General features: G+C 42.3%; 1 protein-coding gene across 5 annotated transcripts; it reads right to left on the reverse strand.

Annotated features, from left to right (window-relative positions):
* Positions 1–219: 219 nt before the first annotated feature.
* Positions 220–22,000, reverse strand: Macir (macrophage immunometabolism regulator). 5 transcript variants are annotated; one of them, XM_057762907.1, is made up of 3 exons: positions 21,838–22,000; positions 14,428–14,517; positions 220–2,694 (listed from the first exon to the last, which is right to left on the reverse strand). In XM_057762907.1, exon 3 carries the CDS (start codon positions 2,669–2,671, stop codon positions 2,048–2,050), a length of 624 nt encoding a protein of 207 aa, XP_057618890.1. In that variant the 5' UTR covers positions 2,672–2,694; positions 14,428–14,517; positions 21,838–22,000; the 3' UTR covers positions 220–2,047. The 5 variants fall into 5 exon arrangements, with proteins under 5 accessions (XP_057618890.1, XP_057618894.1, XP_057618893.1 ...); XM_057762911.1 differs by lacking the exon at positions 21,838–22,000 and adding an exon at positions 21,288–21,629; XM_057762910.1 differs by lacking the exon at positions 21,838–22,000 and adding an exon at positions 20,765–21,629.
* Between the last annotated feature and the right edge of the window lie 1,362 nt (positions 22,001–23,362).

The following is a 23,362-nucleotide window of genomic DNA, read 5'->3' on the forward strand; positions in this document are numbered from 1 at the left end:
CGTGTGTACCATGGCACATATGTGGACATCAGAGGACAACTTATGGCAACTGTCTCTCCCTTTCTGTCATGGCAGTCCTGGGAATCAGGCTTAGGTGGTCAGGTTTGGGAGCAAGTGCCTCTCCCAGCCGAGCGACCTCGGCAGCCCCTTGGGTTTAGAATCCTTAACTAGCTTAGGAATGGCGTATTTCATTGAAAGCACCACAAAGCCACGTATGTTGACATCACCCTTTTATTTCATAGTTAGAAATAATACAGTTCCATAGGGTAAATCATCAATAAATAACGGTGTTTAATCATTAAATGTAAAAATCCCAACTCTTTGGCATCTGACAGGATTCTATTACTTGTCAAACTATTGACTGTGTAGATAATAGTTAATCTTAGTGATCATTCATCAGTACAATATGTTACAAAGGTGCAGTTTACTTTAAAATAGACAACAGCGGAAACCTTCCAGCCACCAAAAACTCTGATCAACTCAGTAAGATACGAAGCAGCATCTTCACGGCTCTCGCATCCATTCTGTCACACGGCTGCCTCTATGAATGCATGATAAAGCCTCTGCTAAGAGTTCCTGGAGTTTCTAACATTTATTCTGCTCTAAATAAAGTTTGCCATTCATTCTGGACACAGGAAAACCACAATTGTTCCAGGAATGACCCAGCCACCAATTAAAACGTGTTCTTATTTTATTAAGTCTGCTAACCCCTAAGAAACTCACAGTGCCGAAAAGAAAACATAAAACATGTAGTTCTGTAGAGCCAGCAATGCCAAATCAGGAAGAAATTGCACCTTTAAGACTGAATGAAATTAAAATGTTTACAAAGGTAAGTTACATACATTTTATGGTCAAGAGTAGTTGAGTCGCTTCTGTTACTAAAGGCGAGGAGTTATTTCTTTAGCAACAAATTAAACCAGTGTGATAGACATAAAGGGTTAGGTAATCCAGGATTAGCCCACTAAAACTGCAGAAGCACGTTAGGCTCCTGCGCTAATCCGGAAACTGGCATCTCAATGAGTGCCCTGCTGCAGACACCTGAACCCGGACAGAGCCAAGGACGTGCTGACTGGTGTCACTTCATACTCAGTTTAAGTATTTGAAAGTCAAAGTCACGAGAGTCTCTGCTAAAGCTGTTATTCACCTACCAGAAGTGGAGATGCAAGCAATGCTATGTCAACAACCCGGTGGAGAGAATCCTTTCCGTTTTCAAGTTCCATGTGGATTTTAAATTAGATAATAAGCACTAAGGAAATGTTTCCAACTCATGAAGACCCCATGTCAGAAACATCCTGGGGAAGCATCCCACCCACTACCCGTTGTAAAATAAATACTTTGTATCCCAAATTTAATTTCATTAAGACACACTTTAATAATGCTATAAAGGAATATTTTACAGCCATAGAGATCAGTAACTTCCCATGCGGAAATTAAAAAAATCCATCGCTCAATAGTATTATTGAGGCAAGTGAAGAAAAGATTACTCTCTTAATCTGAAATGTTAATTGTTTTCAGTGCAAAACCAGTTATAAAATATTTAAACTCAATATTTAAAAATAAAAAGTGGTCCAATTCAGCAGTGTTCAAGCTCTAAATTTCATAAGACAAATCATTACATACATTGTATAGTAAAATACAGAGATCCAAGAAGCACTGAGCACTTCAATGGAAATTTCGAGTGAATCTTACCAAGTCAGCGACAACCAAGCAGGTAACATTCCCCATTGGAGTGTCAGAATCATAAAGGTGAAATGACTGCACCAAAACCTTGTTCTAGCTAAGAAGCTATGCAAACTAACGGTCAACATTCTGTTTCCTTTGCAGTTGCGTGCTCTAGAATGGTAGCCCCCCGCCCCGCCCCCAGTACCTGTGGTCTCATTCCTGTATCCAAAACTTGATCCAAACAATTTTTTTTTTTTATGTTCCAGGAACACTTAGCTGATATAACCATCTCTAACGTGAAGGGTCATGTACAGAGTACGACAGTAGATTTTTCTCTAGCCGAGTACAGGCTGGCCTAAAGCGGTTGAAATTCGGTGGGAGCTGCTCATGTATTATTCCTAGCAAACACTCTGTCCCCTCGGAGGGTCAGGTGTTGAAGTTGGTACTGTAGCACTTCTGTGTCTGCTGGCTCCTTGATGTTCATTTTATCTAGATTGAGGTAGTCCAGGGATTTGGAGTGAGCCCTCTTACCTTTAAGAAGACATAGAGGCAAGGGCCCATGGAGGGCCTTATAAGGTTCATAAGGTAAGGATTTGGTGCACTTGTCTCCTGAGCTGGGCATCCGCCTTCGCCTCCTGCCATTAACAGCTGGAATCTCATATGGCTGATAGTACCTGCTTCTAGTTTTATACAAACGAGAGGAGCGTGCAAGTCCTGCATCCAGCTGTTTGGAGCGCAAGGGCGGCATGGCTTCTCCCTTGCTCTCCTCCCCTCCCGTGCATTTCTGGGCTAACTTCAGGAGTTCCTCGCCAGTTGCAAAGCCAACCAAATAGTTAGAGTCCATGTGGAGGATCTGATAACCAGACACAGTCCGACGCATGGGTGAGCATGGCGTGCTCGAGCAGCGGGGTTTCTCTGTCTCCGCTTTCCCTGGCGAGCTCCCCTCAGCCACAGGTAAGGGCAGGGTGGTCAGGGGACTTCTGGTCTCCCCATTTACATCTACTTCCATCTTAGGCACCAGGTTGCACACTCCTGAAAGTAAACAGACTCAGGTTAGAGAAGGGTGATGCAGAGCTCTGGGCCAAGCCCCCGATTCTGCCAGAACACACGAACGGAGCATGAATAATACTTGTCTGGAAGACAGACGATGTACAAGAGAGAGATTTCTGCCTGTCTAGTAGACATTTCAGAGTAGGCAAGAAATGACCACTGCCATTCAAAGATTCACAGGCAGGTAAACGAGAATCTGAAGGCCTACGTAGGGGTTCAGATGAAGAAATCAGAACGAGGTACTTCTCCAAGACAGCACTCAGTTCATACACATGGAATTTACTTCTTGATATGCTTAAAAATGTGGTACGGAATGCAACGATATGCAAGGACAAGTAGGCACACAGGTGTCCACAAAAAAGTTTCATAAATGTTGACTTGAAAATTAAATGTCCTCTCGTTATGGAAGTGCCTCATTCTTCACACCTAAAAGTCTTTGCAACTATGCTTTGCAGGAAGACAACAGAATATAACGCAACTCACTGACCGATCAATTCACCTTACAGCTATTCTGACACTATGGCTGGCTGAGCATTGAGAGAAGAGGCGGAAGCCATGCAAAAATTCCTCCTGTGAAATTGCCAACGGAATTCAAGGACACCATTCCCTAGTTGCAAGCCAACCCTAAATCTACTGGGAGAATGTAAAACTTAATATTAAACATACGTAAAATGAATCCAGAGAAATGGCTCAGATGTCAAGGGCACTGCTGCACTTCCAGCAGACCCAGGTATGGTTCCCAGCACCCACGTGGCAGCATTACCTTCTGTAATGCCTCCAAATGATCCACCGCCCTCTTCTCGACTGTGGGAAGGCACTGTATACACATGGTGCACAGACACACATACAGGCTAAACACTCATACACACAAGATAAATGTAGATCAATCCTTAAGTTACATGTAAAATACCAAATGTCATTTATGTGAATATTTAATCATAAACATATCATGAGCACAGTTATTTTATTTTACAAAGCTTAAGACAGTACTCCTGAATCGTTTAACAAAAAGAATGATTCACAATGAATAACAGGATTGTTCATTGCAATTATGACTTTATGTAGTTTTGAAAACTTAATGACACACGGTGTCATGAATAATGGCTAGGTTCCTAGAAAACCGCAGATAATACAATTCCGGGCAACAACATAGTAGGGAAAACAGAGATTAATGCCTTCTGCGGAAGTTTAATTTCACTTGAATTTCTACTGGTTTTAAGGAAGTATCTCCGAATACTAATCAAAATGTCACGTAACTAATTTTCATACGAGAAACTTACTGAGAAAGGCTATTATGTCACATAATTCTCGTGTGCTCTTCCACAAAACAAGGAATTATTTCCTAAAGTTTCAGTATTCATTTAAATTTCAGGCAGTTAGAAAACTAAAACCAAATGAAACAGAAACCCTGTGAAGTTGATTTCGACTTCCCTTCACTAGGAGACTAAAGAGGCACAAGTGGCCACCTGTCCCTACGACAGTCCCCATATATACAACACAGCTGAACGCTAATGTTTACGGAGATGCTGAAAGGCCAGGAACAGAAGTGCAGTGAGGTCCAGTCAGAGAAAGGCAGGAACACACACACACACACACACACACACACACAGCCTAGAACCGTAACACTGCAGCTGCCTGCCCTCACTGAATGAGTACTGGTTTGACTTCTCCCAGGTCTGGCACTCCATGGTTTTCTACCAACCACCTCGTTTTCACTTGCTCTATGAGCTTCTTAACGTTGATAGTTCAAATCCTATCTATTCTGGACTGGGTGGCAATCCACATAAACACTGTACTGAGATGTCTACTTTGCCTAGAGTGGGGGAGGACTGCTAAGCAGGTTTCAAAAGAATGAGGCCGCAGGCATAAAAGACAAGCACAGGCTTTTGTGGTCAACAGGAATGTCAGAGATGTCAGAGTGTTCCAGCACTGCACGATTCTGCTTTACTAAGGCAAACTCGGAGCTCTTGGGATATATTTTTGAGACTGAAGATAAAGATAGCAGAATACAATGATTTAGACAAACAGGTAGAAATGGTATCTCATTTTGCAAAATCAGAAAACTGAAGAAGCAAACTCTGACATGTCATGTCATGAGATATACATTACTGTTAGATGAAAACTTATCATTAGTTAAGTTTCCAGAAGTCAATAAGAAATTTCACCCAGCTTGAAAAAAATTCTATGTAAATATATCTTTACACATCTACATGAGAGACAATGACTTAGCCTAGGTTGTTATCAGAAGAAACAGAGGTGCCTAGTATGAGACATATAATGCATTCTACATGGGCAAACAATACACTCACTATGGAAAACATTTCTGAAACAGAAATTAAAGAACTAATTGTGTCTAATATCCTATAGCATAAATATCTAATACTAAGACCAAAGCAAAACAGGTCATCTCTCATATAAAATATCTGAATTTTATATATATCCTTGCTCCAGATACAAACAACTGGCTTTAAGTACCATATATGTAGTAGCTGCCTGAAGATCTTTTCATGAGAAATTCTAAGAGCCGGAAAATGTTTTGCACACTTTAGGTATCACACACTAGCACTTTAATCCCAAGTTACAAGCAGTGAGTATACTCATGAAACAGCTCTTTGGGTGGCTTCCTTCATCTCAGTGGTGCACAGACTGACATTTGAAAAGGCACACCTCCGAGCTTTGATACTCCACAAGAACCAGGACTCCCACAGACTGCTTGGAATTCTGATTAATATGCTGACTGGATCAACAGTGGCTTCACGGACACTTTCACAAATGCATGCTAGGCTCTTTGATCATATATCCCCTCCTCACTGTCTGTACTTACCTCCTCCCCTTCCCGCCAGTCTCCTTTGCCCTCCTTAGCAGCCCCCCTTCCCCTTTCATGTCCCTCCACAAATAGGAGAATGGAGGGGACAGTTATCTAACTTGTAATCCTTAACATGCCGATACCTACATCTCCTTTTCCTCGTACATCGTTCTTCTAAAGGACACCTAAGGTGCGGCACTATGAAAGCAGCGTGGAGCCAAGCTTCAGAAAGAGAACACCTATGGGCAAGCTTTCAGTTTCCTCAGATGGAAGGCCGCACCGAGCGGCCGCGCAGCTCCCATTCTCCAGCGCGTCCGAAAGAAAAGCAACGCTCTGTGTTACTCAATTCCTGAGTATTTCCTGAATGAATTTAAACACTGAGACCAAAATCTGAGGAAATAATGGAATCAATTTTCATGGACCATTTGTTAAACAGAACTGTTCCAGCTGAAGACAAGGCCTAGCTGCTTTGCTAGTTCCCAAATTCTACTTTTAAAAAACTGATAGCAAAGACCGAGGGGTCTCCAAGTCAGCCTACCGCTGCCACAGCTGAAGACTCCAGTGTACACAGCACCACACCTGGGGCACATCTTGAGACAGGAACTCTTCCATGGGAAGTATCTTTCATGTTGTTTGTGGGTGTTAATGCAACTCCCAAGCATACTAAGCCATACTCTTCCACTGACCCATACCCCGGCCTCCAAGTTTCTTATTTAAAAAGCATTTAACATAAAATTCAGCTATGGTGACTATAACTACAAATTCTTTCAGCGTTTCCATGAAAATACTGCCATGGGCTTACTACTTTTAGCAAGTCCATTCATGACTCAGCATTTTGTTTCAGATTCTAAAAGGACCCCTTGAGACTGGATCACAAATATTCTGGTGAGCATCATCACGCAAATAGGCAAAGAACTACTTCTGCAGATACAATAAACAGTGAATCAAGAAATGTGCCATAGCATAGGGAGTGGGGAGATGACACAATAGGCAAAGTGTAAGAATCAAGACCTGAGTTTAGATCCCCAGCACCTACTGAAATTAGGTACTGTAGCATCCATAATCCTAGAGCTGGGGCGGGGGGCAAGCAAGACAAAAGAATCTCTGGGTCTCACTGGCTAACCAGCCTAGCCAAAAAGACAAGGGCCCGGGGCCAGAAAGAGACCATGTCTCAAAAATAAGGTGGAGAGTGATAATGGAAGACACTTAATGTTGACCTCTGGCCTCCACAGCTATATCATGGTTAAGGCCAAACACACACATACATGAACACACACAAGAAAAGAGATCCAATGCTTTTACAGTCTGCATCAATGAAGACACCCTCTTTGTTTCCCTGAATGTCTCTTATACATAATTAAGGTAGAACACTGGAAATAAAAGAAGAAAGAAAAGGTTAACTTGCATTAAGAGAAGCAGTAAAAATTTCTATGGAAAAAAAAAGTCTAGAATAGAAAACAAAAACTATAGGGCTGGGGAGACAGCTAGCAAAATGACTGCCTTGCAAGCATGAGAACCTGAGTTGAACCCCTGGAACTCACACTAAAACCAACACACAGGACAAGAGCTTGTAATCCAGGGACAGACGGATCCCTAGGTCTCACTGGGTGAGTTCCATGTCAATGAGAGACTCTGTCTCAAAAAGGGGGACGGTAGACAGCAACTAAGGAACAATACACCAAGTTGTTGCTTTCTGTTCTCCCCTACATACACACACGTTCATGTACCTGCACATACATAAACACACACACACACATACATATAGAAAAAAAGATAAAAACTAGAAAAGTCAATTTGTAATTACACGGTGCTTTTGAAACTGTGTTTTAAACAAGCAAATACAAATTTTGTTGTTGTTATTTTGTTTTGCTTTATTTACTTATTTATTTATTTTTGAGACAGGGTTTCTCTGTAGCTTTGGAATCTGTCCTGGAACTAGCTCTTGTAGACCAGGCTAGCCTTAAATTCACAGAGATCTGGCAAATACAAATTTTTAAATGACAAGATCTTCTCAAAACAGCCAAGAGTGGGCAATGCTCACAGGTGTGACTATTTATCAGTGGCATACATGAAGAATAATTCAACTAGATGACCATTAGTTAACCCACACCAACCATGCATTTTCACTACTGGCTACTGTACAACTGTGAATTTTGGCTGATACTAAAAGCAAGAGATCCAGAAAATAACATAAAAAATAATATTGTTTAGTGTTCAAAACAAGTAGCACAGATAGTACCCTCCAGCTCTTCAATATTCCGAGAAATGGAGTCTTCCATTCTTTGGGCACAAATACCAACACTCAGTAGCCTAGGCGCCATGGCACCCTGAACGAGTTCTCCAAAGAGCTGTGGGACTACACAACGGGTATACAAAAATTCTTTTCCATAAACACTGTGTCCTAACAGCTGTATTCCATTTACAAACTTGAAAAAAAATCATTGAGCATTACCCTTCATTACATGTATTCATTAGCACACCATACACCTGAAAAGTTTTTGTATCCTAAAGCTTTATCTGAGAAGTCAAAAGATATGGAATCCCGTGGTTAGACTCTTTAACCAACTAGGATGTTGATCTGCTTTGCTGTTCTCTCTCAACACACTGTCATAAAACTCTGGTATTAGGCTACCAGAAATACTTTTTATGGTACCAAGGATCTGTGAAGTTTGGTTATAGTGTAATGCTTAAGGAGAAAAAGGACAATAAGTATTTCCAAACGGAAAATCTGATGGCTACACTAAAGAGACAAACTCAGTGTACTACAGGTCTGGGACACCATCCTCACACTACAGGTGTGGAGCACCACCCTCCACACTGCAGGTCTGGAACGCCATCCTCCATACTGCAGGTCTGGAGCACCATCCTCCACGCTACAGGTCTGGAGCACTATCATCCTCCACACTATATGTCTCGAGCACCTCCCTCCATGCTACAGGTCCGGAGCATCATCCTCCACACTATAGGTCTGGAGCACCATCCTCCTCCACACTACAGGTGTGGAGCACCACCCTCCATGCTACAGGTCTAGAGCACTATCCTCCACACTACAGGTCTGGAACACAACCCTCCACACTGTAGGTCTGGGGCACCATCCTCCACACTACAGGTCTGGAGCACCATCCTCCACACTACCGGTCTGGAGCACCATCCTCTACACTACAGGTCTGGAGCACCATCCTCCACACTACAGGTCTGGAGCACCATCCTCTTTATTTCCTTAAGGAGCTGCAAAGATCCTCAAATAGTCTTAGTCCACAGATATTTCCACTGACACTTTACTCACCCAGATACTTTCTACCCTTTCCATTCCTCTTAAGCCTGATTTGATGATTATTTGATCATTTTATTATTTTTGAAACGTCTAAAAGTAATGCATTGCTGTGGGACAATGGTTTTACCCTATAACGATTTGTTTCTTACACTTGTTTAATAAAATGCTGATTGGCCAGTAGCCAGGCAGGAAGTATAAGCGGGGCAGCCAGGCAGGAAGTAGAGGCAGGGCACAGAGAACAGGAGAATTCTGGGAAGAGGAAAGCTCAGTCTGTAGTTGTCTCCCAAACAGAGAGGAGGCCAGACACAGAGCAAGTAAGATGTGACTGCCTTGCCAAAAAAGGTACCAAGCAAAGGCTAACATAGACAAGTATTATGGGCTAATATAAGTTATAAGAGTTAATAAGAAGCCTGAGCTAATAGGCCAATCAGTTTATAATTAATGTAGACCTCTGTGCATTTCTTTAGGACTTAACAACTGCAGGAACTGGGCAGAACAGAAACCTCAGTCAACAATCCATGCAGACTGAAAGATGTTCAATTCAAATAATTCATGTTCACATATCTATTAAAATCAAAATCTCTCTTCATCTCCTATCAGTGCAATAGGTAAAGGAAACTCATACTGATATTTAACTGTATTCTCCCTTATTCCCTTCAGTCACAATTATGAGAGTAGGTGTTTACTTAATGTATACTGCAGGAACACAGACACATTCATGTCTGAGGGAGAGGGAGAGGGAGAGAGGGAGAGAGAGAGAGAGAGAGAGAGAGAGAGAGAGAGAGAGTCTAATTTTGCAAGAAATTCCGAAACTAAAATGCTGAGTCAAAGAACATATGCTTTGTAAATTTTTATAGCAACTACCACAAAGCTTTACATAAAATATTCCCATCTTTTTCACAAGGAGAATAAATTATTTTATATAACCAAAAGCTAATGTAAAGACTTGTATAAAGTACAATCTATACGTTCACCAGGAGAGTATCGTGTTTCTACTCTCATTTCTTATAAGTAAGAATTGCTTAAGAAAGGCCAAATGTGAGCTAAGAAGATAATGTGCTTGCCTTTTCCAAAGGGAAAAGATAAATAAAACAGGCATGGCTTCTAGCCTTGACCTCAACTCAGTTATTTTCACTGCCAACAGACATTTCTTGCACACACTTATAAACTAAGTATCCCATTTCCTTCAACAAATGGGGAAAATGTTTATATATACTACAAAAGCATGCAGAATGCACATTTCAAAGGCAGCGAGCATAGTATGTCTCACCCCAACTTAAATCCTGGCTGACAACACACGCATCGGAGATTCTCCAGGCACCTATATGAGCTGCCAGAAGACCACAATCTGAATGCAATGTGTACATTTCTAACGCTCTCCAAGAAACTTTATTTCCTATTCAAAATTTTGTATATTTCCTATAAAAAGGAGTAATATTCTGAAGATACAACACAAATGTCCTGGCTTCTTAGAACTGCTCTGAAAATAACTCATACCTTCATAAATGCTATACAAAAAGGTGTGTGAGTGTGAGCGTGTGTGTGTGTGTAAGAGAGAGTGATAGAGAGCCGTGTTCATTTATATAAATGTGCATATAAATGTAGGCTCATGCCTGCGGACATCAAGAGGATACATCTATGGTATTATTTCTAAGAGCCATCCTCCTTGTGACTTTTTTGGTTTGTTTTAATTTATTGATTGGTTGGTTGGTTGGTTGGTTGGTTTTTACAGACAGACTCCCATAACCCTGATACTCCTGGAGTAGGCTAGCAAGAATGGCCAAAGAGCCCCAGGGATCCACCTCTCCTTGTCCTCCCAAAGACAGATTACAAATCTGTAATTGGATTCAGATTCAGGTCCTCATATTTGTGCAGCAATCACTTTACTGACTGAACCATTTCCCAAGCCTCACAATTATTTTTCTAAAAAAAAAAAAAAAAAAAAAAAAAAATTTATTTTCTTGATTTTTTTAAGTTGGGGTTAACTAAAAAAATTCACCTGAGTAATCTAAATGCTGCTTCATACATTTTATTGTGTTTAGCAACATTTAGCAATACAATGTAAAAGGAGACATGATTGTCTTAAATACACAAAACAAAAACATCATCATGTTAACAAAATCCTTCTCAAGAGGGACCTGAAATGAACAGAGCAGAACGGAGTCGTCCTCTGGCATATGAGGACTCTTAAGCATGACTAAGAGCTTATTGGTTGATGGAGGTGGGTCTTGTATTAATCTGTTGCTTTCATTGGTTAATTAATAAAGAAACTGCCTAGGCCCATTTGATAGCCAACCCTTAGGTGGGTGGAGTAAACAGAAGAAAATGCTGGGAGAAAGAAGCTGAGTCAGGAGTCGCCATGATTCGCCCACCAGACACAGACGCAGGTTAAGATCTCCCTGGTAAGCCACCAGATCGTGGTGCTACACAGATTATTAGAAATGGGCTAATCTAGATATGAGAGCTAGCCAGTAAGAGGCTAGAGCTAATGGGTCAAGCAGTGATTAAAAAAATACAGTTTCCGTGTAATTATTTTGGGGCATAAGCCATGCGGGCGGCCGGGTGCCGGGGACGCAGCCCCGCCGCTCATATTACAACAATTGGTCCTGTTTTACCTCCACTGCTGGAATAGAGACAAGCGGCCTAAAGCTGAGAACAGTCTGGGTTTTGATCTCAGCATCCACATGGCTGTGCACAACCATCTTTAACTGCAGGCCCAGGAGCTCAGATGCCCTCCTCTAGGTCTGAGGGCACTCTAAGCAAACATAGGTGTACATACATTTATACAGGTAAAACACATGGACACATAAAATAAAAATAAGTCTCTTTTTTTAAAAAGTAGTTTAAAAATGAGTAACAACAGCGAAACCACCAGGCAATTTTAATATACACAAAGGTTGCCACACTGTACATGCCAGAAAAATTCCACTCTTCTAATTTCTGCTTCTTTAAGTCACTCAGATAATATGTCTTGCAGTCATTATCCCTGAAGACTTCAAATTTACTCCTTCTAATATACTGAAGGCTGAAAATATCTGCTAATCAAACTAGCTAAAACTGGATATAAAATTAAATAAATCTATGATGAATGAGATTTGAGTTCACCTGACTGCACTCTGGTATATTAGTTACTTAACAGTAAGTAGTAAGTATATTGAGTAACAGTTTAGCATTGCTTATAAAGATGAATAAATGCTTGTTAAATAATGCAACTACCTCACTCTCAGGTAGTTACCACAGAAAATGTGAAAATAAACGTACACACTAAGACAGGAACATAATCACAACAGCATCATTCATGCTTATCAAGACCTGGCAAGAGTCCAAACATCACTTCAAGAAACAATGGAATACCATTAAGCAAGGAACATTGTAAACTAGGAACCCAACGAGTGAAATAAGTTGGTAGAAATGTGATATGCCATTTGATATGTGGCATTATGCAAAATGCAAAATAATTAGGCCAGAAATTAATCAATGACTGGTAGAAGTTAGGATGGGGAGAAGAAACATACCACAAAGGAAACTTTCAAGCTACACTCAAATCCATTTTATTATGTGCAAGTTATCCTTCAATCAACCCTGAAATTAAAAGCAAGATGCTTTGGTAATGTAGAGCCATGTTTTATATATGATTCTCCAAAACATTATAATTTCTTGGCTACATAGTCTCAGTCAAAAGGAAAAGTCAGCAGTTAGCCTGTATGTGTCTGATCACCTTCAGTGATAATAACCCCCAAGCTGAATCACTTCATGAAAAAGGAAGTTTCTGTTCTACCCAGTCCCACAGCTGTTCACTACCAAGGAAACACACAGAGGCTTATATTCATTATAAACTGTTTGTTTTGTCCCATTAGCTCAGGCTTATTATTAACTAGCTCTTACAACTTAAATTATCCCATAATTCTTGTCTATTTTTAGGCATATGCTGTGGTGCCTTTCCTCAGTGCAGCATTCTCATTTTGCTTCCTCTGCCTCTGGCTGGTGACTGTGTCTGTGCCTTTTTTTCTTCCCACAATTCTCTTAGTTCGGTCACCTTGCCTACACTTCCTGCCTGGCTACTGGCCAATCGGTGTTTTATTAAACCAGTATGAGTAACAGATTTTTACAATGTACAAGAGCATTATCCCACAGTAACTTCACCTTTTGTAGCTCTGCTAGATTGCTACTTTATTTTAAAGAAAATACAAACAGTGTCATAGAAACAGTATAAATGTACACTATGTACATACAGATAAATACAGAGAGCCATGCAAATGTCTCCCCGTGGCCTCCTGCCCATTTTTTCTAGTTTACTTTAGCTGGGTGGGCTGGTGACTGTATTCTTTCTAAATGTACTGGGAATTTCTAAATAACTTAAATAACTTCTCTTCCTAAAGACTGGATATTTTAGTAGTGCTTTCAGTTTTTTTGGTTTTTTTTTTTTTTTTTTTTTTTGGTTTTTTCGAGACACGGTTTCTCTGTGATTTTGGAGCCTGTCCTGGAACTAGCTCTTGTAGACCAGGCTGGTCTCGAACTCACAGAGATCCGCCTGCCTCTGCCTCCCAAGTGCTGGGATTAAAGGCGTGTGCCACCATCGCCCAGCTTGCTTTCAGTTTTTTAAAGTGCATCTTGGAAGCTGGAGAGCTATCTCATCAGGTAAAAGCATTTACAGCCCTTGAAGAGGACCCAAGTTTGCTCCCAGTATCTATATTGGTTGGATCTCAACCACCTTTAACTCCAACTCCAGGGGATTCAATGCACTCTTCCGGCCTCTGAAAGCCACTCACATGGACAAACCCACAAACAGACATAAACAAATACACAAAATTAAAAATGAAATCTTCCGTGCGCATTCAATGAATGAAATATGATCCATCCATCTACTTAAGGCCAGCACACTCCCCCATTATTTTAAATCATTCTCCAGTTGCTGACCATTCGGGGATCACTGAGTATGAAACTGCCTTCTGCAGACACAATGACCTCTAAGTCAAAGCAAGAAACCACAAGGATTCAAAGAGCAGCCACACATATTAACATAGTTCTGAAAATGCTAAAGAGCTCCAAGGCTATTTTAAATCATTCCCCATCAGACTTGAAATCACACAAACAACAATGTAAGCATAAACACAGGCCTGGGGAAGGGGAACTAAAAGATGACCAAGCATTGCATACTTTTAAGTTTCTCATAGTGAGGTAAAATAGAGAGGAGTCATGTGTGCAGCCAATTACAACTATGTGAAAGTAATTCTCCTTCAGCCACCATTACTTATGAAAACACATAAATAGAATGTATTGAGACTTACTTCAGCAGTTTTTGGAAATTTTTTTTTATTAAAACATCCCTCAGAGTTTTAAAGAGTTGAACAACTCTTTCTACCATATATTCTGAAATACTATTCCTTAAGACCTCCCATATCTTCTAGGAATTTCACAAAAAGGAAAACATATAAAAGCACTAAACATTTCAAATAATTTTAGCATGCGACAATCATAATCCCAATCCCAACCATGAGTCTTATGACTGTGACACACAGCTGTAACAATACATGGACCCCATTTTCACATGTTCATCTATGTCATCTTTAACAGACACCATGACAATTATGCTCATTTAATGGTTAACAAACAGAAACAACAAAATATAACTTACCTGACTAAATCCCAGATGATGTCACTGGGCAACTTCCAAAGAGTCCCAAGGGAGCACAGGCATAATAATTTTTCTGTTCTACTCCAGATACTAAACATGAGACACAAAAATAAGCCTGTAATTTAACAAGTAACACAATTTATAAAGCAATTATATTAATTCTAACTGCAAAACAGAATGAAAGTCACAGGAGGTACTAAAATGTTTGGTACAGGGTATATGAGACACTGTAACTAATTAATTCAATTAAAAAGTTGTTTTGAGTTAGTTTGGCTAAATGAGTACTCAAAAAAATCTTATGGTACTTGTTCCCCTATGTTATGCTGTGTAAACTCTACCTACAAACTAAGAGTATTTAACTAGGTTAAATAAAAACACATAAAACACTAAAGGCTTAAATGATAATTGTACCCACTCCATTCCCACTGATGTATTCAGAAGACTGTATAGGGGAAAAGGCAATGCTCAGGCAGTCACAAAAAGTGGATCTTAGCTGTGGCCATGCTAAGAACTCTCCCTCCTGTGCATAAACAGCAATCTCTAAAATGAGGCCATTCATACCCCTGTCCCTCTCTAACACAGGTTATATGGATTGAGGGAACTCAGGCCGATGAATGTGTTTTGCAGGCTGCAAGCCCTTAACAGATGTGTGATCCATCATTATACAATTAATTTTGGTGTCTACTCATTTAAATTCTAAAATAGCAACAATAAAAGTATCTTTTGTTAGACTTCTGTTAGATTGTTTGAGGCAAATGACTGGAAGGCTCTTGATAGCATGTGTGTATTTGTGTGTGTGTGTGTGTGTGTCTGTCTGTGTGTGCATGTGCACATGCATTTATACATGTGCATACAACCATACACGCACATGTGGAAGCTAGAGGTCAACATCAGGGGCTATCTTCTTCTTTTCTACGCAACCTTATTTATATTGGTACTGGGAAGTGAACCCAGGACCTTATACATTTAAGCAAGAACTCTGCCACCGAGCCATACTGATAAGTCCTGATTTTATTTTGTGAGATGGAGCCTCTAACTAAATTGACAGACCATCAATTTAGCTTGTCTACTGGCCAAGCAGTCACTGGACTCTCCTGTCTCTGCCAAGAACTGGGGTTTTAAAAGTGCACTGCCATGTCTAGCTTTTATGTAGATGCTAGGGAACAAACAGGTCCTCAGTTTTGCACAACAGGCATTTCGCCCATTGAGGCCCCTCCTTGATCAGAAAATACTTTTAGTGAGACAAAGCAACATACTCAAGGTCTCGAGCGTGTCTTCAACATCATCCCCCTCTCACCATGGGAATTAAAGGGAACTATCTTTATCTCTTGCATCCCCAGTTAACTGGATTGATTTGTTAAGACAACGAAAACCAAAACAAAAGCTCCCCCAAAGTCTTTTTCAATGTGTAGAAGCTTCATAGGTTGCTGAGTTTTCAAGGTTGTGCTCAACATAAGGTAGGTGGGAGCTCCTACGAGTGGCGAGGATTCATTTTATCTACATAGCTGTGTGAAGTCGGGAAATGTAGCAATGTGCTCCGCAACATGTTCTCAGACTAAAGACCAAAGCAAATGAAACAGGCCAAGAACTGCTAGGATGTTCTTTTCCTCCCAGCCCAGAAGAGTTTCAACCAAAGGAAATAGATAATTTACTGAACTCAAGGAATTTTGCTTAATATCCAGAAATAGCTAATACAGCAAAACCATCACGATAAGAACCTTGATGCCACCAGCCATGTGGAGATCAGACATGTTCTATTTAATTTATTTTACCACCAACCATGTTTACATTTAGCAAACAAGCAAACTGCATAATTAAGACTTGGACCTCCCTTTCCAATGAGGCCCGTGGTCATAACAGAAGCTAAAGAATAGTGAAACAAAATCTGCTTCCTAAGGATAAAAATATTTGCTTCACATATTTACCCCTCAAAGAGTTTACAGAACGTTGTTAGGAAATACACACTGATATATTAAGTAAATAGATTTGTGACAAGGGATGGGACTTAAAAAGAAACCATTTTTTATCTTTTATATGTCAAAAGACATACTTTATGTGATATAATCTTTACCCCTTAAAGAAAATATTATTAATCCCACCGTGAAGTATTCAGTTAAGTATTCCTACTTGAGAGCAGTGCAGGAATCTGCATACCAACTACCGTGGCTCCAAGGCTCTCTTGCTCATCCTCAAATTTCTGTATAAGCACATCAGTACACACAATAATCATGCACGTGAAAACATACATTCATTCATTTATTTCTGTGGGTGCAATCCTACTCTGTTTCAAAAGGTACTTCATATAAATGTTGCATTACCTCATTGGTGTAAAGACGGGAGAGAAACGATTTTATTACTAGTTCCAAGGTGACATCAAACTTTTTAAATGTTAGGATTTTACAGTATGAAGACAGAGACAACCTGAGTTCAATCCCCAGAAGTCTCTCTCTCTCTCTCTCTCTCTCTCTCTCTCTCTCTCTCTCTCTCTCACACACACACACACACACACACACACACACAATAAATATTTTAAAATATAGATAATATGCTAGATATTGTTGTAGAAAAGTCAGAAGGGCATTTTTTTTAGTGATTGATGGGAGATGACCCACTCCATTGTGGGTGGTACCATTCCTGGACTGGTGGTCCTAAGGTCTATAAAAAAGCAGCAAACTGAAAAAGCCATGAGGAGCAAGCCAACAAGCACCATCCCTCCAAGTCCTCTGCATCATTTCCTGCTTCCAGACTCCAGCCCTGCTTGTGTTCTCATGGAATGGACTAAGATGTAGAGTTTAAGCCAAATGAACCTTTTTGTCCCCAAGTTGCTTTGGTTATGGTGTTTCACCACAGCAACAGTAATCCTAAGGAAGACAAATAGTATGGCAGGAAAAAAAAATCTCCAACAATATTTGCAAGCTACTGGCTATTCTACAGTTGGATGCCAGGGCAACACGACTTATAAAGTGAGAGAAATCTGATATAGACTCTTACAAACTTAGATTGAAAAGCAAAAGGAAACATTAGAAAAATGTGAATGCCTTTTGTCTGCCTTATATGATGCCTTAATTTTGAATAAGGAAAGTTTTAAATTTCCTTTCAACTGTCACATAATTTATGCCAGGTATTTGGTGGCATATTCTTTCCAAGCGTTTAGAAGCACTAGAACAATATTTATACTTTCGAAGATTCTTTAACACCAATAGAAAGACCTAGTTAAACCCTCCGTCTAAAACTGAAAGCAGAGGAACCTTAAAGCAATTGTCAAACATCACTGAGCTCATGATGAAGTCTAGGAAACGATCTCTAATTTCATAATGAGCAAAGTGTAGTGACTGATTATCCCTAGTTTGCCACCGCCAAGTCAAAAATAGAACAGATCCCTCAGCAGTGACCCAAGGTGAGCCAAGTATAGAAGCATCTGCCTGGTCCTCATTTTCGCTCCTGATATTGCTATTTGTGTGTAACTGAGTATCAGCTAGACACAGGCACCAGGAAGGGAGAAATGATACAGTGAAGAAAGAGACACAAAATAAGTACAACAGAGCAAGAAATAGTGTAGTTACATACCTACTTTGAGACAGTTTATAGAGCAACCCACTACAGAATTAAAGCAAAGGTTTCACTACCACCTCCCAAAACAGAGATTAAAAGCTGTAATAAAGCAACCCCAAAAATACAACTCTCAAATAAAATCATCCATTTTTAGAATACTTTAAAAATCTATACATCCCAAACACGAAAATGACTCTGGCTTTATCTAGGCATTTGAAGGCTTGTACTTTGAATGGAAAAGACTGTTTACAAATACTTAAGACAGGAAAAAAAAAAGGCATAGAAAAACAGACTAAAGTCAATAAGCCTAAAGCTTGAAGATACAACGTTTCCAATAGCGAGAGCTGAAACAAACAGAAAGCTCCATGACATTGTTCTGTAAACTATGTGGACAGGAAACTTAAACATCACCAAGTGCAGCCAACTACTGTTGGCAGGCAAGTCACAGGTGAGGAAGAAGGGAAGACATCCAACACTGACTGCAAGGAGGCTCCACAAGTACAGAAAGTTTCCAACACGAATTGGTAAATGATATGTATCATTACAGTGAGTATAATAAAGCCCTTCAAAAAGAAACACGTCGGTTCACAGTTCCTACCCTGGCATAACTATCTGTGGAACCTCTTGGACCTTCAAATAGCATCGGATGAGAAACATATTGCTACCCTATCCCATAATCATACAAAGCAGTAAAAAGGTATGGGCTTTATAAAGGAAAAGACATCTTTCCGCTTGTGGACTTTGGAAGGTGCATCCACCCAGTCATTCACTCAATGACGTATCAGGTCACTCAACAATATTTCTTGAGTACATAGAAGCAGGGGGGCAAGCATAAGATCAGGAAACACAATCTTCATCCATGCAATAGCAAATGGGAACAACGCCAGCAACCCCAAAGTTTTCTTCTTTCCACAAAGCAAAGAAAGTGGAAATGCTCAGTTCTAAACAAATGCTCTACTCTTAAATCCTGAATTGCTATACTTGAGGCATCAACCCACATCCACTAACTAAATATCAAGAAAAATGGCAAATTTTAACACTATATATAATATATATTATATTACATATTACATATTATATATATATATATATATATCTGGAGGCACCATACATTTTAATAAATTCCACTACTAATTAAAGATGGTACTGGGAAAAGACAGAATTTCGTAGGAGAAAAAAGTAGAGTATTAAGTGATGAGTTTTAATTCACCCAAAACCTGAGACTTTGAGGAGAGACCCTGAAGCAGGGGAAATTCTAGTTCAAGTAGTGAAAATGCTTCGTAAGCAAAATATTTTTCTGCTCTCAAAGCCTACTCTAAAATAAATAAGGGACCAAAACATTCTTCAAGTAGAAAAACAATGAACAAAAATAAAATGGTTCAGCTGCCAGATTGCAGCAATGAGTGGAAAAGAAAATGCTTAGCCGAAGCCAGGGGCTCTTACCATGGAGACCACTTCCGACCTTCCTATCTTTCCCCAGTTTGCAAAATTAAACCACGAAGGGTTTGGAAGGGCAGTTAGTAAGTACGGTGTGACTTTTTAAAGGTCTTCTTTGACCTTACCAACAAACCATCAACCTTCCCAGCATGGTAAGGCGACCCATAATTGGTTCAGTAAGACATAAACGTGTTCCTCTTTCTAGTATCAGTTCTCTTAATAGCAACTCCTTTAAAGTGCACTGCACTCATTTTGTTTCTACCTCTGCTAGTTAAAATCAAACCCACGTTACTACATCATATTCAGCTTCCCCCTAAACATGTCTGACAATAGCTGAAACCACAAGTCTTTACAAGAATCCTCCCTCTTCTGGAAGCATAGCCACAGGGGGACAGAAATCTATGGTGGAGGTGATGCAAGTTCCAAAGAAAAGCTGAAAACTAGGTACTCATTGAGAAAATAACCAGGGCTACAAATCAGGAAACAAAACATTAAATAGCACCTGTTAATTACTGTTCTCATCACACCAATTACTTTTAAGACTTAATGTTAAGGTACTCTTCAAAAACATGGAGCACATAATGTTAGCTAACTGGCTGTCAGTAATGCCAGTGGGTATACCTTACACTTTGGGAGATTTATTGCTAACTGTCCCATTTACAATTAAATGAACATACCAAAAACACAGTCTATGCACCAGCTCTTGCCAAAGTTAAGTGGTCTTCGTGCCCATTCATGAACGCTTACATTTCATCCTCTCTGTTTTGTTTATAATCCAAGGTACCATTAAAAAAAAAAATCAGCGGACCCTCCATTCATTAAAAGAACGTAAGCACACACTGTGACCCAAAGCATCCTGAATAATAACTGTGTTTTGAACTAATTGCGAAAATAAACTTTGTGAAGGGGTGGCTCCCAATCCCTAGTGTCTACATTGTTGTACCACCATAAAGTACCTCACCACCGTCAATTACAGAGTGGCTTTCTTGAGGAAAATCAATGTAAAACGAAGTTTAGAAACCTCGGAGATCTTCTGCAGGATCTGCTCTCCCTGCTAGGTGCAGCTAACAATGTGCAATGTTGCTGTTTCCATTCTTACTCCTCTTCAAAGGATGAAAAAGTTCAGCTCCAGTGTTCCCTGTGTCTCCCAGCCTCGCACACGCCCGCGCCCGCGCGCGCGCACACACAGACACACACACACACTTACACACACACACACCACACACACACACTTACACACAGACACACACGCGCGCGCAAATACCGGCTTTGCAGAGATCGAGAGCCCACCCGGAGCAAAGCGGCGTGGGAGGAGAGCCCTGGAGTCTCTAGCGAGCCAGACACTTGCCAGGGAGGGGAAGCACGCAGCCGTCGTTCCCTCTGCGACCCGGGCTCCTTTCTGGCCTTCTGGCCGAGATTTGCAGATTCCACCACTAGAGCGACTTTGGCAGCTTCACAATGGGCTGCTTCTCAAGGTCTGTCCGCTGCCCGCCACCAGACGCCCTTTTCTACGCTTCCCAACAGCCCCAAAGTCCACCCGCGACAGGTGGGGCGAGGGCGGCGGTGCCCGAGACATCTGCCGCGGGAGTTTCGGGCCAGCGATCCACAGTCCACAGACGCCACCGCAGGGTGGCCCTACCGTTCCCCGCCACGCCGGTCTCGGCCTCGCCCGCGGGGTGCAGCGCGCACAGGGCGGGCGCGATAAGGTCGTCTGGGCTCCCGCCAAGCGTTATCTGGCCCCCGCAGTAGTAGCCCGCACACCGTTGGGGACAGAGGTGCGACAGGCCGGGCAAGAGCTACTTCTCAATGAGCCTCCCTGGGCCTGGCGCTGCGGGCACCGCTAGCGGCCGAGCTGGCATGCGCCAACGTACCCAGACTTCCGCACCTCGGCACCGCGGGAGCGCCGCTCCGGGTCGCAGAGTCTCCCCGCACCGCACGTTGGCGGCGAGCGCACGCCCGCTCGCCCGCTCGCCCGCCCGCCGCGCGCTCACGGGGCGCACGCCCCCGCACACTCACACTCGCTGCACACTCCCGGCGTCGCCGGCCCCACCCCTGTGCCAGGAAGCTGCGGGCTCTTGCACCCCGCGCGGGCCCCACCCCAGTCTCCAGACCCCAGTCTGCCATCCGCACTGGGGATCGGGGACCGGCCCGGTCGAAGCCGGTGGCCACCGACGCTGCAATGCCAGCCACCCAGCAGGCCGGCGCGCCCGGGGCTTCCCTGCACTGCACACACACACACACATACACCGCTCGCCCAGCCGGGACACGAGGCGAGGAGGAAGGGGCGGCGCCGTGCCTGGGGCTGGCACAGTGGCTCGCTGACTGGGGCACCCACACTCACGCGCGTACTCCACCCATCACCACCGCCACCTCTGCAGCACAAAAGGTTGCAGAAGGAGTGGCGGTCCCCGTCCAACGTACCAGTGATCCAGGGTTCCCGCCGGCTCCTCTAAGTCGCCGGCCGCAGAGTCGAAGCCAAGGGCGAGAGAGACGCGGGGCTGCGGCGCCGAGGTGCGGGCAGAGGCCGCCAGCCAAGCCAGCCGGGTACCCGCTGCTCTCCCACCGCGCTCGGCGCCAGCTACGGCCCGCCGTAGTCCCGCCTCCTCCCCCGCCCCCGCCCGCCTTCCCGCCTCCTCCCTCCCTCCCTCCGGCTGCGGAGGCGAGGCCGGTGAGCGCAGAGCCCGCCTCCTGCGCCAGGCTCGCACGCTCGGAAGGGCGGGCGGCGGGACCAGGCGCTGGGGCGGCCCGGCAGGAGAGCGCAGGAGCGGAGGCGGGAGCGGACGCGAGGCGGCGTGATGCCACCGCCTCTCCCAGACGAAAACCCCGCGCTCCCGCCAGGGAGCCGCAGCTGGCAGGCCTGGGAATGCGGACGGCTCCCCATAGAGCGGTGTGCTGAACTGTGTGGGCATGGCTGTCATTTGTGAGTTTCTGCTTAAACACAAGTTGGGGAGAGCAGAAGCCCATGAAGTTACAAATTATACTGTAATTCTAAAAAACAAACAAACAAAAAAAAGAAAAACAACTAAACATGGGGGGGCAGGGTGAAGGCCAAATTCCGATTCTGAGTCATTTGTTTCTCTTCTCTCTTCCTTCCTCTCTTCCTCCCCTCTTTCCCTTTTCTTTCTTGACAGCATCTCTCACTGCAGGCTAGGCTAGATTCAAGCTCCTGAGAACCTTTCTGCCTTAGTCTCCAGAGCTCGGGTTTTGCAGGAGTGACATGCCATTCCCAACAAGATTTTCTTTTCTCTATTCGCATAAAGTCTCCCCAGTCAAAGAGGTCAAATGCGCACACAAATATTTGCTGACATTTATTTAGCTCTAGGTACCAACCCTTTTGACACACATTTCCAAGTTTACGCCTCTCAACAGTTCTAATCCACCTTCTGAAGATACGGAAAACGGAAGTCACTTTCATAAAGTCTTAATATATGGCTGAGCTGTTTATGCGTTTACAAATGTAGAGTTGTGTTCCAGTCTTGTGTGATGTTTGGAAGGATGCTTTATTTGATCATAAAGGATCATAAATTATGTCCCCAACCATATTAATAAACGTAAACACAGTGGGTGGATTCAAAAGATGGCTTCTGGTTTCTCTGAACTAGAAGGATACTTTCTGAATTATTGTCTCTTGTATGCTGTGATATGTGTCAGAAAACGGAAGGAAGAGTCCGGATTCATGACTGTTCTCAAAATAATAGTTACTTTTCCCCAACGTGGTACACATGTGACTTGTCAGATAAAAGAGACCCTAGTGCATCGTACAGCTATGTATAAGCGGTTGATTTATATAACATTTATTTGTGAGATTGTTGCTTTTTGTTTTTTGTTTCTCCCCATGGGTTCCTTGGAGAAGGCACTGGAAGTCATTTCATTTGAAATTGTCACAGTGGTGTCTTTTATGATGTTCGTCTTATAAAAACTTTATTTTAAAAATATTATATTTTAT

This window comes from Chionomys nivalis, chromosome 2 (genome assembly GCF_950005125.1).
Source record: "Chionomys nivalis chromosome 2, mChiNiv1.1, whole genome shotgun sequence".
Taxonomy (NCBI): Eukaryota; Metazoa; Chordata; class Mammalia; order Rodentia; family Cricetidae; genus Chionomys; species Chionomys nivalis.

Bases quoted from the DNA above. Each gene is read 5' to 3' on its own strand.
- Macir (XM_057762907.1), bottom strand. From the start codon at position 2,671: ATGGAAGTAGATGTAAATGGGGAGACCAGAAGTCCCCTGACCACCCTG.